Source organism: Spinacia oleracea, chromosome 6, assembly GCF_020520425.1.
Source record: "Spinacia oleracea cultivar Varoflay chromosome 6, BTI_SOV_V1, whole genome shotgun sequence".
NCBI lineage: Eukaryota > Viridiplantae > Streptophyta > Magnoliopsida > Caryophyllales > Amaranthaceae > Spinacia > Spinacia oleracea.
This window is the reverse complement of record NC_079492.1, coordinates 143,767,831-143,783,931: the sequence shown is the minus strand read 5'-3', so window position 1 is coordinate 143,783,931 and position 16,101 is coordinate 143,767,831. Positions and strand designations below refer to the sequence as shown.

General features: G+C 36.4%; 2 protein-coding genes across 2 annotated transcripts; one reads left to right on the top strand and one right to left on the bottom strand.

Moving 5' to 3' along the window:
* The first annotated feature begins 6,951 nt into the window (after positions 1 to 6,951).
* LOC110786437 (probable WRKY transcription factor 53) lies at positions 6,952 to 9,659 on the top strand. The gene is made up of 3 exons (XM_021990994.2): positions 6,952 to 7,643; positions 7,734 to 7,862; positions 8,650 to 9,659. The coding sequence occupies exons 1-3, from the start codon at positions 7,303 to 7,305 to the stop codon at positions 9,272 to 9,274; spliced, it is 1,095 nt and encodes a 364-aa protein (XP_021846686.1). The 5' UTR covers positions 6,952 to 7,302; the 3' UTR covers positions 9,275 to 9,659.
* A 1,466-nt stretch (positions 9,660 to 11,125) lies between these two features.
* Positions 11,126 to 15,751, bottom strand: LOC110786438 (uncharacterized). Its single transcript, XM_021990995.2, has 4 exons — positions 15,225 to 15,751; positions 11,817 to 11,834; positions 11,523 to 11,710; positions 11,126 to 11,420 (listed from the first exon to the last, which is right to left on the bottom strand). The coding sequence occupies exons 1-3, from the start codon at positions 15,604 to 15,606 to the stop codon at positions 11,538 to 11,540; spliced, it is 573 nt and encodes a 190-aa protein (XP_021846687.1). The 5' UTR covers positions 15,607 to 15,751; the 3' UTR covers positions 11,126 to 11,420; positions 11,523 to 11,537.
* Positions 15,752 to 16,101: the final 350 nt, after the last annotated feature.

Sequence of the window (16,101 nt, the reverse complement as noted above, 5' to 3'; positions counted from 1 at the left end):
GAGGTAGTATATGTCATTTCACCATCGAATATAGACCGATAAATGCTATGGCTAAGGCGATGGGCCATGGGAATGGGGCCATGGGTCATTTTTAGTAAGAGTCGATTAAATTTGTTCTGTGTACGTAGTTATGAAAGTATGAATATTATCTTGTGATTGATTGTAACTTTATTACAAAGAGCCAGATACATTTTATGTCATCTCATGCTATCGTTAAAATTAGACCCATAAGGGTTAAAGTCATAAAGCCATGATTTCATTTGGTATTTTACTAGTATTTCTTTACGGGTAGCCACAAACTAAGTTTCCTAATTTGGTAGATACTTGTTGAACCTGACTAGAGTAATCGATGACAAACTATTTTGTTCTTCTAGATATGCTCAATAGTCATCAAATCCGAGGTGAATACAAACTAAGCTAGGAAAAGTATATCGATTTGCAGGCTAGCTAGTTAAGTTGGTAATTGTTGGTAATTATAATCCATTACGGATCGGTTTAATTATGATAATGCTTGTGGGTCCGTTTCATTGTTGTCGTGGGTATTGGTTTTGGAGTATTGTTTAGGAGTTGCGGTTTATACCAGATTCCTTATAAATACTCCTTTATTTATTCCAATAAGATAACCCAGAGACACAGAGAAACATAAAGAAACCCTAAAAATTATTATCTCTGTCATTATTGTCCCATAGATATCTGAGCAGTTCTTGAAGTAATTCCAGCATTCCAATCGGGGTACAGAGTTAATCGAACCTTGTACCGGTGGTGGCGAAATACGCTTCTAGGGCAGGCGTAAAACCCGTCACAGCTTTTGAGATCAATTATTGAGTATTGTGTTCTTCCCTATTATTATTTTATTGTTAATTTTCATGGTTACAACGCATTATTTCCAACAATCTAGAAGCGTATTTTATCGTTGTTACCGTGTTTTATGGACAATTATGCATGACTTAATAAGGTATGCGATAGTCGGTAATTGTTGCTCTTGCGGAGCAACTTAATCTTTGTGATTATGGTTTATTTTGGTTGAATCAAGGGTTTAATAATAATAACAAAAGGTGAAGAATTTGTGTATGTATTTATGCGGCTAGATTTCCATGAATCTGTGTCTTTTGTTTGGGATATATACTTGGGAGTTATTTATGATTTAATGCATTAATTAATACTGCACATTGAATCATAGAGGCCAGATGAAGTTTGAGATTCGTACTTTTGTGTTTGGGTGCTCATCAAATTCCTCGACAAATATGCATTTGAACAACATAAGTGTACAAAACCGGCAGTGTAGACCACAGGTCCGTTGTGGCAATCATTGCTTTTTCCCGCGGCCAAGTCGCGGAGTATGCTGATGCGGCTTTATATTTTCTTCGTCAACCAATTGTTACTGGAGTTTGGAATCCTTTGGATGTTTGTAATATTGGCGGGCCCCACCTATATTCTCCCTCCTCTAATTAATTGATGGAGTATCATGTTTCTGCAAGGCATATATTTCAAAGACTAAGTTCCTTTCTTTTCCTCATATTAGTATATATATATATACACCAAGTTTAGAGTATATATTTTTTGGGTTATGATTCTGGATGAGATGTCATACCTTATTAGGCTTATGACTTTATTATTATTATAAGGATATAATCTTCTTAAGCATAGTGACCTTGTGTACGTGCAAGGGAAAACAAGTACAAGAATTGGAAAACAGTGGCAAACAAGCACAAATTGGTGCATACAGGGCTGGCCACGAGCCACCCGCGGTATAGAAGGCAGGCCGCATCGAGGCCGTGGAGTAGGCTGACCCATAATGCATTTGTACGAGAATAAAAGCAAGAAGCACTCTACAAGCATGCATGTGTTTAAAATCATTGGTTGAGGATGATCAAGTTCGAATAGCCGACGTTTGCATTCCAACAAGTTTGTGCGGTAAAAGGGGATTTCCTTCCTTTAATTTATCTTTGTAAAACTTTAACTTATTCGCATAATTTATTTTATGTGCCCTCTAATGCAAAAGTGGGCAATGTGAGGGTTAAAGTTAAAGTTCGAAGACTAACAAGTGCGTTAGTTGTGATTTTGTGCGTTGGACACTAGCAAGGTTGTGCAGGTTGATTATACTTGGACGCGTAGCTAATGTGAATACCTGTTTGCAAAGCTAGCAATAAAAATGAGGATGCTCGTCTACTACTTTGGAGAGCACTATCATTAATGATAGTGTATCCATCATGATTGATGTCAGGGAAGTTTCTTATCTAGATTTATGTTTGCAAACTCTAACTTATTTACATAATATGTAGATATGTCCCCTCCTTTGATGTGTGTTACATTGTTATCTGATACTTTGTCGGTCAATGTGGGGGTGTGAGTTAATGTTTGAGGCCAATGAGCTAGTTTACTTGCTAGAAATGAGGAGTATGTTGGAAAAGGAACACTTAAGCATTGATATGAGTAGTTTTATTAAACTAATTCATGCTATTGGTTTTATTATTAGCATATTTGATGCATATGTGTGTGTCCCTATATGTCGTTGGCTTTGATAGTGTTCATATGCCTGTGTGAACCATATGTTTTTGCATTGTACACACGTTAATGCGTTAAATGAGACTAAAGTTTCTATTTCTCAATTTAAGATAAAAGTCAAAGTGAGACAAATGAATCGGTAAAGGTACGTCCTAACCACATTTGAGTTTGTAGAGGCTTGGTGATAAGTACCAAATTTTAATTGAGTGGCAATCATATTAGTGTATAATCCTAGCATATTGTGGAAATTTATGTAGAAATAGTTTCTCATAAATTGAATATGCTAACATGCTTGAAGTTCCACTATTGTATGATAAATTCATGACTTGATGATGCTTGTGTTGTAAGCATACCTTGTAGATAATCCTATATTGCATAGGTGGAGAGCGTGGAAGTGATCTTCATTATTCACCAAAAGGTACAATGGGAAGAGGATCAAATAAAACGAGTAGGTTTGAGATCCCCATGGAGTCAATATGAATTTATGGCAATATCATTGGATCCTACAAGTCAAGATTCATACAATTAGAAAAGGATATTGGATGATGGCTCATTGTGGGGGTAAGTAATTTTATCGCATTTCTTTATATTGTCATTCACTATTTACTGTATGTGTGAGTTGTCAGGTACAATGAGTTAATTGGCAAAGTGAGACACATTCGTGAAATTTAGACACGAGAAAATACAGTTATTTGTGAATGTGATACCCTCCTTGAGTATGTGAGATTAAAGAGAAAATATTCTTTAAGTAAGGTCTTGGCACGAGTTGGTGTCAAACTAGTTAAGGGGAAGGGTTTTAAAATCTATGTCGTGTTCAATTTCTACGGAAAACCCTTGTTAGGATGAGCTTATGCTCTTAATGAATCTATATCCCAAATTTGGGTGGTTCTATGAGAGAACTTGATGGATTCACCGTTTTGTGTGAGGTTGAGTATTTTACTCTTAATGTATCTAGCCTTATGGTCCCCTAGAATGGGTGGTACTATAAGAAGCCTTGATTGATACACCGCTTTATGATTGGGAAGGTTAATCCTTGTTGTTCTTATGAGTCCATAGTCCTATTGTGTGGATGGTTCTTATTGTTGAACTTGATGGATTTAAGATTAAAGTATCTAGCCTCATTGACTTCACTTACAAAGTGATTTCATGAGAAGACTTGATAGATACATTGTTCAATTTGCGAGGATGAACAATATGTTCTTAATATATCCATAGCTCCTTTGAGTGGTTCTAATTGAACGGACTTGATGGATATAACGATGGATAAGGTTGAAATTTAGTCCTTAATGTCTTCATATCCCTTTTGGGTGGTTTATGTGGTAAAATAGACTTGATGAGACACCTATGTGAGTAAGAGGGGATGGCATCCTTCTATGAAAAATATGTTTGTTATTTTTCTAATAATACTCACTAGAATCCAAGGGAATGTTGGCCTCGTATGACGTTTCATGCGGTCGCGGAATTTTTCAAGCTTCTAAAGGTGAAGCGTGTGGTGTTGGGTTTCTTCAATAGTCGTAGAGTTCAATCGTCGGATACTTTATTGGTTGTTGAACACCTCGCTCCACTAATATGTTAGTTCAAGTCTTTAGACACTAACATTTATGCGCTAAACCTTTCATTTACTGCTCAGATTTCAAGATCTCTTGTCCGTATGCATTAGTGGGGGATTGTTGGTAATTATAATGCATTACGGATCGGTTTAATTATGATAATGCTTGTGGGCCCGTTTCATTGTTGTCGTGGGTATTGGTTTTGGAGTATTGTCTAGGAGTTGCGGTTTATACCAGATTCCTTATAAATACTCCTTTATTTATTCCAATAAGATAACCCAGAGACACAGAGAAACATAAAGAAACCCTAAAAATTATTATCTCTGTCATTATTGTCCCATAGAGATCTGAGCAGTTCTTGAAGTAATTCCAGCCTTCCAATCGGGGTACAGAGTTGGAAGGTAGCTGTGTTACCCTTGGGGAGCAATCGTCACTGAGAACCTTGTACCGGTGGTGGCGAAATACGCTTCTAGGGCAGGCGTAAAACCCGTCACAGCTTTTGAGATCAATTATTGAGTATTGTGTTCTTCCCTATTATTTTATTGTTAATTTTCATGGTTACAACGCATTATTTCCAACAGTAATTAGTGTTGTCATCTAGAAAAAGACACATTGTGGCCAATACAGCTTAAGAGTAGAGGTAGCCAACAAGTCATTTCTTTTGGACTCGAGTCAATTTTCAAATCGAGTTGGGAGCGAAATACATTGATGGGTTTGTTTATTTGTTACTCCGTAGTATTTACTTCCACATTACGAGTATTTTTTTTAATAAGTAGTACGAGTACTTATCTTCAAATTACAACCATTTAAAATTCCATTATTCAAGTTTTTTATTTTCTACATTTATTAACCATCAGCAAATGTAAAATGGACATTCAGTTTTCCAAGTATTAAAAACTCACTTAAATCCGCATAATTAAAATTGATTTTGACATTCCACTTTATTGATTTGATACATCTCTACGTGAATGGAGCACGCGAAAAGTTTATTGTGCTCTCATAATGAGTATACCAAAATCACTTCTTCTCGTAATCATAATTACTCTGTAGTATTGATCATCATTAACTGTATACATTTTGAGGCGGAAACTGGTTAGCTAAATCACTTCTTCTCGTAATCATAATTACTCCGTAGTATTGATCATCATTAACGGTATACATTTTGAGGCGAAAACTGATTAGCCGGATGTATTTCGGATTCATTTCAGTTTCTTATTAGTTTCAGATCTCAAATCAAGTTCTGTTTTGCACTTTTGCCCCTTCTAGAACAAGGTAAACAACGAACCTGAAAATCAAAGAAAGAAAGGACGGGACGAGAGGTCGTTGTCTAGGAGGACCCATGAATCATTTAGTCTTGGAAAAACGTAGCACACTATTTTGCTGATTTTAATCGTGTAACTCACTAAATTAAAAAATAACTCAGAATAATATAATAAAGTAATACTTCGTATAAACTACAAAAATCCCCACAACCGTAAGTATTTGCCATAACATAGCTCAAAGTATGAAAATTCAAGTAAACCATGACAAATAAATAAAACAAAATGCTAAACATTGCAACTAAAAACTTATTTATCAAATTTTATTAGAACTAGGATTAGGTAGTTTGAGGTTAGGGTGTGAGGCTCTTTGTTCTCTCTTTTCTCATTATTTCCTTTATTTTTGAAGTTGTCTTGTACATTATCCTAAAGAATAATTCAGGTAATTCACCTGGTTAATTTTCTTTCTTTCACGAGATATACAGTTAAAAACCACCCAAGGTGGGAGGTGAGTATGACTCATACCAAACCTCTAGGTATCAAATAAAAGCAAAATACTTACCCCGGATATAACCAAACACATTGTATTAGAAATCAAATTTCAATCCCATACCACCATGATTTCATTCCTGATTTCAAACGTATACCACTATTGATCATATAACATATACGTTGAGGTAAGAAATTGATAATTAAAAGGGATTCCTTTGGGAGTCACTTTGATGTTAATTAGAAAGTATATGGTGCTTATTTTCATTTATTTTAAAATTATGAACTTATCTAAAACTTACCTGAACTTATTAGAATTTATCAAACTTATTTATTGTAAATTGAGCTTAGATACAAGTGAAACCAAGGTGAACAGTACAAGGTAAAAGTTGTTCGGGTCAAGGTCATTTGACTCTCTACGAGTATTGGTCATCATCGTCATGACCAACAAATTTTGACTCGGGTTCTAGTCGGATCGACATGTCTCGGTTAAGCCCGTTAAGGTCCAGCTTCGCTTCAAATCGCTAATTGTGGATCTCATAGTTTTTCCCCTTCTAGAACAAGGTCAACAAGACAACAAATGAACCATGAAAATCAAAGAAGAAAGAAAAGATGAGAGGAGAGGTCTTTGTCTAGGAGGACCCATGAATCATTTAGGCTTAGAAAAACATAGCACGTTATTTTTCTAATTTCAATCGTGTAAATTACTAAATTAAAACATAAATCATATATTAAATTACTAAAAAAAATTCCCACGACCACAAAAATATGTTGTCCTAATCATTGCTCAAAGTAGGAAAATTCAAGTAAACCAAAAATAAACAATTAAAATATACGCGTAAACCAAAGTTTGAACAAGTCCAAGCCCTCATTTTTTACCTTTTTTTAAATTTATTCAAACACTTAATTATAACCAAATCTATTCTTACAAATAATGAACCAATCACAGCAAAGTTTGAATTAGTCAGCACTTCATTTTGAACTCTTTTTCCATCTCTTATTCTATACTCTCATTTCTGTTGACCATAGACTAGTCTTTCTTTCTACACAAATTATATTTCCATTTTGTCAACATTTTGCTTTTTACAGTCAAATATTTTCTCTCTCCTACCACTTTCTATATAACCAATATCATTATACTTCCATTTGGAGCATAATTCCTTCACTTCTGTTTCTCTCTCTTACCTAAAACATCCTTAAAACAGTTTAACTTCCACCTTGTTTTCAGCTACCTTTTTTAACTGAAACAAACCGGCAAGCGTGTACTTTGCCCGGTTTCCTTTCCTCAACTTCTTCTTGTAAGTGTACGCACATATTCGTATTACGCACTGTCAGGCAGCTGAAACATGCAACTTACAACAAGAGAGTAACAACCATAACTGATATACGACTGTACGTCAGACAGTTCAGATAACAGATAACAGAAAACAGACACTGGCATTCTGCATATTTTCACTCTGAGGCAAAATTTTAAAAAAAGTAGGAAAAGGGAAACGGAAATGGAAAAAGGTTGTGGAAGTTACGAGCAAGAGTCGTTGGTGATGGAGCTAATCCAGGGGATAGCGCTAGCGAAACAGCTGAAAGCTCAAATGAGTCAAGAAGTATTACTTGCAGGTGACACTAAAGGAATGTTGGCAGAAAGGATACATTCTTGCTTGGAGAAAGCCCTTTTGATTATGAAATGGGGTGGTTCAATGTCAATGGAACAGTCTAACCAGAGTGTGGTGCCATCAACCACAATGCCTGAATCACCACTCTCGGTGATTGGAAGTCCTAGGAGTGAGGATTTTAACCCCGGGTTTCATGTTCAACAAGACGGCAGAAATATGTCAAGAAAGAGGTAAAACCGTAAAACTTTCTACCTGAGTTTTTAATGCATTTCCTGGTTAAAAAGAGAGTTTTTAACAGTGTTTTGGAATACTTGTTGCAGAAAGATGATGCCCATTTGGACAGACCAGGCTAAAGCAAGCTCTGAAAATGCGGGCGAAGGAGCACCTGAGGACGGGCATAGCTGGAGGAAGTATGGTCAGAAAGACATCCTAGGAGCCAAACATCCTAGGTAAACTTACTTCTTACTGTAGTTTTTACCAAGATACTTCATTTGTTTCACAATAGATGCATCATTTTGACTTTTTACACTATTTATATACTAACTTTAATCATCGATATCTCTAATTACATATTAATATAAATTACAAAAATTATATATTTTGAAAATATATATTGAGGTTAACCCAATAACAATTAAAAATACAAAATTTGTTTTTACATATTAGTAATAAATATGGTCAAAGTTAGTAGATGAATAGTGTTAAAAGTCAATATGATGCATCTATTAAGAAACGGAGGAAGTAGTACATAGTCAGTCCATCAAATCATCCATATTTATCATCAGACAAGGTTTTTATCAGAAATTTGTTAAACATGTCCAAAAAATATCCCGAGAGTCCTACAAAGCAAAGACATAGATTTGATTCTAATGTTGACCAACCCCATCTTTTTGTCTCTTTCTTTTTCCCTTTTTTTGTGTTTGCATCTACTCTATTTTCATCTAGAAAGTTGAAGGAAAACTCATGCAATCCTGTACGGAAAACAGCACTAAGAAGACTTTTTTCCAAAAGTCAACTACTAAAAATTTGACTATAGATGTATCTCCAGCTAGAAGGTTTGCAATGGAATCTCAGATCCTTAAAGCAATTAAAACAAAATTAAATAAGTAAACAAGAAAATTTAACACTCATATATAAAAAAATTCAACTTTCACAGGTCATCAAGAAGTAAAAAAAAAATAGATGGTAAAGAGCTAGACATAGAAGCTAACAGCAAGATTATTTCTGCATTTACAGAAGCTACTACAGATGTACTTACCGCAACATTCAAGGCTGCAGCGCTACCAAGCAAGTGCAACGAAATGATGAAGACCCCATGCTGTTCGACATCACCTATAGAGGGAGTCATACTTGTACACTGGCCCCACGTTCAAAGTCTGCACCTACATCACCACAAAAACAAGACCGCAACAAACAAAACAATTTTGCCATCACACAATACCAGCAGCAGCCTGATATGCTTCTAAATTTTCAGACAGGGCTAAGAGTTGACACTCAGAACTTAGAAAACCAGGAGACTGGATTTTTCTTTCCTACACAAGAATTTGGACATGAAAATCATGCCTTTACGCCATCAACACTCAACCACAGTCACCCTAGTAACAGTTTTCCTCAGTCGTTCATACAATCACCGGCCACCTCGGAATCAACCTACTTCTCCACATCACCCTGCAAGACGAGCACCTTTGGAGGTTTTAACTATGGACAGCATTTCGAATCAGACATCACAGATATAATTTCAGCCACTACTTCAGGAACCAACTCCCCAATAATAGGCATTGATTATCCGTTGGAACAATGGGAAGGTTTTCTGTGTGATAACCAAGCATTTCCCACCAGCTTCTCTCAAGCTAAAGAATAGTCCAAACTCCAACATGAAACCCCCACAGATGGTTACTTGGCTGTTATTGGGGAATTTTTCAGTTCAACATTTTATCTAATCAGACAAGACAAGCAGGGAGGATAAACAATAGAATCATTACTCAAGTGTAAATTATCAGAATAGGTAACAAAATGGGGATACTACCTAGTATAACAAAATAGAAGGAAGCTTGTGCTAGGTTTATAAGGAGTCGCTGGTACAAGCAAAGAGCTTCATGCTAGTTGACAGCAGTTTTACTATTCATTTTATTCTTTCCCCTTGTAGCCTAAAGTCTTTAGTTAACTCCAACAACCCTCCAATCAATAATGAAAACATAGTGGATCTTAATCTGAAATCAAAGATTTGTTACTCCGTAGTTAAACAATATTGTAAGCTTATAACTATTTTTGGAAGGAGAGAGTAGTTGTTTAAGGTTGATGATTTGTTAATTATTATATTGACATTTCCTCTTTCCCTTTTAGTTGCAACGTTCTATTTTGGGACGTTTCTTTTTAGTTGCAACATTCCTACTTTTGACAACTTTACTTACTTGACTCTCAGCAAACTACCCTCATCATATTCAATATCCCACTTTTTTCCCTAATTAGATCCGAAAATGGGGGCATGAATGTAATTTACTACTCCGTATATATCCACTTGCATTGCAAAATTTGGATGAATCGTAAAAGTTGCAACTAAAAGAGAACGGAAGAAGTATTAATTTATCACAATCAAAATTGCATAGGCACTCTAAAATGTCAAATAATACTTCGTATAAACCTTAAGTGACTAGTATGACGGTATGAACCAAAAAAGCTTGTTAATCTGACAAATAAGTAAGTAGGAGAATCAGCCACAGCCTACCAGTCAAAGAAATATGGAGAGGGAGCAGACAAGCCCAAACATACAAAGCAAACTAACAGAAAAAAGGCCAATAGGAAAGACGTGTCTAGATACCAAAGTGATATTACTTGCCATATAAGAACCGGAAGTATGAACTACAGCCTACGATCTGAGTGGCTACGCCTGCTGTTGGCGTACTGCCCATCCCAGGGGTAGGCCCATGGTTAAGCACAGACGCATGGCCAACATGCACTGTCGGGCGCTCGCACCGCGTCAAGCTAGTGCACAGGCACCTTAATGCCCTCATATACTTTATTTTTAGCTAATTGTGTAGGTCCATGGGCTTCTTGTCATGCCTGTGCCGGTCTTTTCAAAACTATGACCCAAAGTACACAGGCCGTCAAAGGGGGGCTCGTACAGGGTCACCATGGCCACTGCCAGCCTTATATACTTATTTAATTAGGTAAGCCAAAGCACTCCAAAGGAAAAAAGGGAACCCAAAATCGAAGGCACGTAGAAAGCTAGCTTTAGTTCAACCACATATCAAGATAAATCGAAGGCACGTAGACATTTAGCTTTGGTTCCGTCACTTTAAAAAAAAAAATACCATAAGATAAAACTTTATTTGACCCCATGGTCCCAAGAGGAGAAAATCGGAAGCAGACTTCACCCCTAGAAAAATGAACAAATCTAAGATAAGAAAATACGGAGTTCACCCCTAGAATAGTAATTTTCAACAAACCAAGAAAATCTAACTACACAAATTAAATACTAGTCAGATTAACTCCTCCAAAGGTGCTCATCTTGCATTTTGAGTAAGGGGGTGGCAGCTTGGATAGTTTTCTAGGGGTTTCTTCCTTTTGAAGGGGCTAAATTTTGAACCTCTCTTTCTAGAAACCCACATCAATTGATTGAAAGAAACACCTTTGCTACTTCAGAAGATCCTTGTGATTAATTATCATGCCTAATACTAGAGATTGAATAGCACCGCAAAAGGAATACAGGGAATAAACACAAAATAATAATTTATACTATATTCTGAGACCATTGAACATTTGAACCATGTTTGAAGATCCAGGCAACAAAGTATATAATTATATATTACCTGAATAAGAGTGCGGAGAACAGATGGGAGAGATGATGTATAATTGTAAAATTAGCAACATGTATAGCTAAAACAAATTACACTATATTGAGCTCCGGAAAATCCCATCCTCCCGGCACGATCTTTACAAGATGCTTGATGTGGCTACCTTTGGCATAACCTTGAAATTGATTAGTTGCAGCAGCAGTTGGCGTACATCTGCAAATGTAATATGCTTAATACTCAACACACAATCTAAACTAAGAAAAAGTTAAACTATTATCAACCAAACTCAACGAAGCACAACAAGTCAACTAATACCTATGAGGAAGGATTCTACTCTTTGAATCCTGAAACTTCATCAGATTTTGTCTCTTCCGAATTTATAGGTTCCCTCAGAGCTTTTCTCAATCCCAGCACAACAAATAAGTTCGACAGAGTGAGCAGAGACTCAGCCCCACCATGCAACCAGTCCACATTAGAGAGGGAAGTTCCATAGTGTATCTTCGCTACCACCAAAAACTTGCTAGAATTTAGGCATCAATTCAAAAACCAGTCCCTTTTAAACCATACAGGATAATAACACTAATAGTTAATGTTGATGAAGTAACTTACCATATATTCCAGCAGGAACTGCCAATGAGGATGGCCGAGCAGCAAAACCAACAAGGGAAAATTAGTAAACTTAAGTCAGAAAGCATGGAGTGATAAAAATTAAAGTGACTTGAAGGAGTAGCTAGTTAATGTAATTAGAATGATCTTGAACTTTTTCTAGGACTAAGGCTACGTTTTTTTTGATGGAAAACAGTTTCTTGGAAAAAGAAAATGACTTTCCTGTTTTCCTTTCTTTGTTGGTTTAAGGGGAAAAAATAACTTTCCCAAGGTGGAAAACGTTTTTCTTTTGTAAGGAAAGAATGCCACTGTTTCCTCTCTATTCCATTACATGTTTACATCCCTTTTTCTCTCCTCCCATTCATCCTCTCCTTTCCACTTCCATATCCTTTTTCTCTACAGATTTTTCTTGCAAGTAAATAAACAAAGGAAAACTATTTTACAATTGGGTTTTCCCTTGATAAAAAAATCCGCTAAAAAAAGTGGAGCCTGAGGGAAACAGGAACCTCAAGAATAACACAAAAATGATAAAGATCAACATACAAGACGTCATATTAGAACCAATTATGTTTGGAGCTTGAGGTAGTTTCCCAATTGGTTAGCCTTTATTTCTAGCAACAAGAGGAAGCACACTCAAATAGAGAATTCTATCATACATGTGAGTTCCTTTTCAAAGGCCAAGTTTAAGTACATGGAAAATTAACGGGAAATCTAAGCCACACAAAGTAGTCCAAATATCAGTAACCCAAGGATTCACATTGGCCAAATAACTCTACGAAAATGTATTTTTAAGTTCATAACTCACAATTGAGAGACATTTTCAGGGCCAGTTAAGTAATCTCCTCAAGCCGCTAATAATTACTAGGATCATGGATGACACCAGATTCCATACTAGTTGACCATAGAAAAGGCCAAATACTTTTCATGGATCGGTGAAGCAAACAAACAATTCGAAAAAGGAACTTACCCACAGAACAAATACCTATCAAGTATCCAGGTTTAAGGTTTTATGCCCATTAGAATCACAATGGTATAGATCTTAAAATTGGCCAAAAAATGCCATCTGAAAGGTTCTAAGTATATCCCAGAAAACCTCATAAGGTAAGTAACTTATCAATGGAGTAATGGACACTTGAGGAAAGTTCTTGAGTTCCCAAAATCCACATGAACAACGAATGGCATACCTAAGATCGTTTCACCCCATCAAGGCCATCATAGCCACAACTTATGTTATTGAGACCCTTCCCGTTGGCCCACGACACATGTGTACAGATGGTAGTCGTCTCCATACCAGGATCCCCATCACCATAGATATCACTGTACCCACATCAGGCATGGTAAAAACCATCATGACAGTTGTAACTCTCACCCTTGACTGCCTTGAGACTAACTTGCAGGCCAACGGGGAGTCTTTCCATAGAGATAGAAAGGGAACTTCCCCAATGCCCTAAATATACCATGACACCTCGAGTACCAAGCATTCTGAAAGTGATCCTATTGTTGGCATCTCCTGAACATCGTGTATTTAAGCTTGCGACTTCAGTATACCAGAGCATATTGTGTATGAACTTCCAACGTCTTCACAACTCGTTCTCTCGCCATCAATTGGCCCCACACCGAACACAACCAATCGATACGACTATCAATACTTCTCACAAAACACATTTTTTGTAAATGATATGGCATCATGCCCTCTCAGTCCAATTTTTATTAGGAAATTTATATCCACAACATGTCTCAGCTCGAAGTGCTTTGGGTTTAAGAAATAAGGAGCTATTAGTGCCTCTACTCTCTCGGCATTGGTGAAGCAAGGATTTCTCTAACTTAACTAGGAAAACAATCCCAGTTTTAGAATCATTTTTACCAAAAATACTACAATTTCCCTCGAGAGATTAACTAGATGGATTCTACAGAAGTACTACATAGCGAAGATATAAAACCAGTAATCTAACGCTTGAAGAGACAATGGAATCTGCGCGTAGATTTTAATATTTACATAGCAGAATAATTTAAGCAGAAAGAGATAAAAGATGTAGTATCTTATCAATGTCCTTTAAAGCGGTTGTTACACCAATATGGCCTGAGGAAAAGGGGATAGAGTTCTATAGAAACGCAATACAATAGATTTTATCACAAAAATAGGATCCCAATTGATTAAATTATAAAGCTACAGAGTCATCAAGATTAAGAAAACATAGATATGACTTTTTTATATTTCAGAAAATTTTTTATGCTCATAACCAATACAAAGAAGTCTCAACTCTCAATCAAGTGTATAACCGCATTCAACTGCATAAGCCACTAGCTGATCGATCTCCTCTTCATCTATGACTCCATCAATATCAATATCAGTGTAATAGATTGCACGATCTGCTCTCCAACTAGGCATAATTGCACCCAATCTCCGAAAGGCTTCCTTCAGTTCTTCCTTATTCAAGTGCCCATCATCGTTGATATCATGTTTCCTGAATGTTGCCCTCAGTTGTGCTTCATCTAGGGCTGCCTCATGGAATTTGGACTGTGAGGAATTCATTTTCTTCCTGGACCTAGGTGGGTTTTGAGTTTCTGATACAAAAAGCTTATTGCACTAAATGAAGAACTTTGCCAAGTGATGTTTTATAGGACCTTATATATCCTGCTTGCTATGATTCTTAAAATCTATCAACCCCTTCGCCCTAAATTATTAGCTGTCTTAAAGCAAAAGAACCACCTGTTCTGCAATGTTTGGAGAATCCCAAGTTCTTATAAAGACCACAGAGGGAATCAGATTCCATCTTTTCCTAACACAAAGTATGCGCATTTCTAATGATAATATAATCTTCCTAATCTCTTTCTCTTTAATCAAAAGTTACAAAGCAAACTTTAATCCCACGCATCAATTCGTTGTGTGAGGATAACGCTACGTACACCAAACTTCAAGCACCTTTTAGTGTGTGGTAATTTGCAAAATATCCTAAACAGGACAATCAAATACAAACCAGGAAGTTAGAAGCTATCTATTCTTCCTCAATTTCGAGCATTCTCGATCCCTTTTCTACTTATCCAACATCACTTCCTAGAGTTTGGTAATATGCAGGATGTTCTTTGAACAGGATAACCAAATCCAAACTAGTGAATAGCTTCTCCTCGGTTTCGAGCATTCTAAAAGTTCCTTGGGAATCATCCTAGCTTCTTCTTCTTAACTTCTCAAACTAATACAAATCAACTAAACAACCACCTAATCTAATTAAGATTTCCCATTAGCAACCAAAATAACAAGGAAAATTACTCAAATTCACAATTCACAGTTCACAAATGTCAATATTCATATAAAAGTCCTAATAATTGCAACAAAATCATAAGCCCTTAAAACAAAACTTACAAAAAAAAAACACAGAAAATAAAGATTAAACAGAAGGGAGAAGAACTTACTGGTGGCACCCACAAACGCAAGCAGGAAATAGAACCCAAAAACGGTGAGTTTTGGAGCAGATTTGGACTTGGTGATAAAGTAGAGAAAACCCAGGTAAGGGAAGAGAGAGAAAGCGAATAGCTGAGAAGCAATGCTCTGGGAATCAATGTTGGGTGCCCATGGATCTACCGGTAGAATACTGCACACTATTCCTCCCTCTCTTCTTCTTCTTCCGATTGTTCTTGTAAAAGCGCCATTGTTAATGGGGTTGAATTTGGCGGTATCCCTAATTTTGAGAAATGAGGAGGATGGAATTTGAAGGGAACCTAACCGAGTTGTTGGTGGGGCGTGTGAAGTTGGGGTTGAGTTCCTATGAACTGAGCAAATGCAATTGGCTGCCATTGTTGTTTGATTTTGAGAAATTGGAAAAATATTGCAAAAAAGCTAACGGTGTTTCTTTTGAGTGGCCACCGGAGTTTGCCTAAATTGTCAGTTTTTACGGTTTGATGGATTCGCGCATAAACCACGACGTTTTTTTAAGGACTGTATTCGGTTAACCCGATAATCAAAAGCTTATTACACAGTAGATTGAAATTGTTGTTACTCCCCGGACATGGAAATCGATCACATGATCACTTGGGATCGGGATGAAACACTCTAAAAAAACAAGTTGATTTTATTAAACAAAGAAATAAGTGGATTAAGTGTATGTATTAAACAATTAGAGTAAAAGATAGTGATAGTATTAAATATGATTAGCGGAAGGAAATGATATGACTATTAGGGTTCATGGGAACAAGAAAATTACTCTGTATAAAATAAAAGGGGGAGTATTTATAATAGTACTCTATTACCACCTAATAAAAAGTATGACTGATTTTAAGAATTGCCTCCCTT

Bases quoted from the DNA above. Each gene is read 5' to 3' on its own strand.
- LOC110786438 (XM_021990995.2), bottom strand. From the start codon at position 15,606: ATGGCAGCCAATTGCATTTGCTCAGTTCATAGGAACTCAACCCCAACT.
- LOC110786437 (XM_021990994.2), top strand. From the start codon at position 7,303: ATGGAAAAAGGTTGTGGAAGTTACGAGCAAGAGTCGTTGGTGATGGAG. The intron at 7,644-7,733 runs GTAAAACCGTAA...TACTTGTTGCAG, and splicing joins AGAAATATGTCAAGAAAGAG to AAAGATGATGCCCATTTGGA. The intron at 7,863-8,649 runs GTAAACTTACTT...CTGCATTTACAG, and splicing joins CTAGGAGCCAAACATCCTAG to AAGCTACTACAGATGTACTT.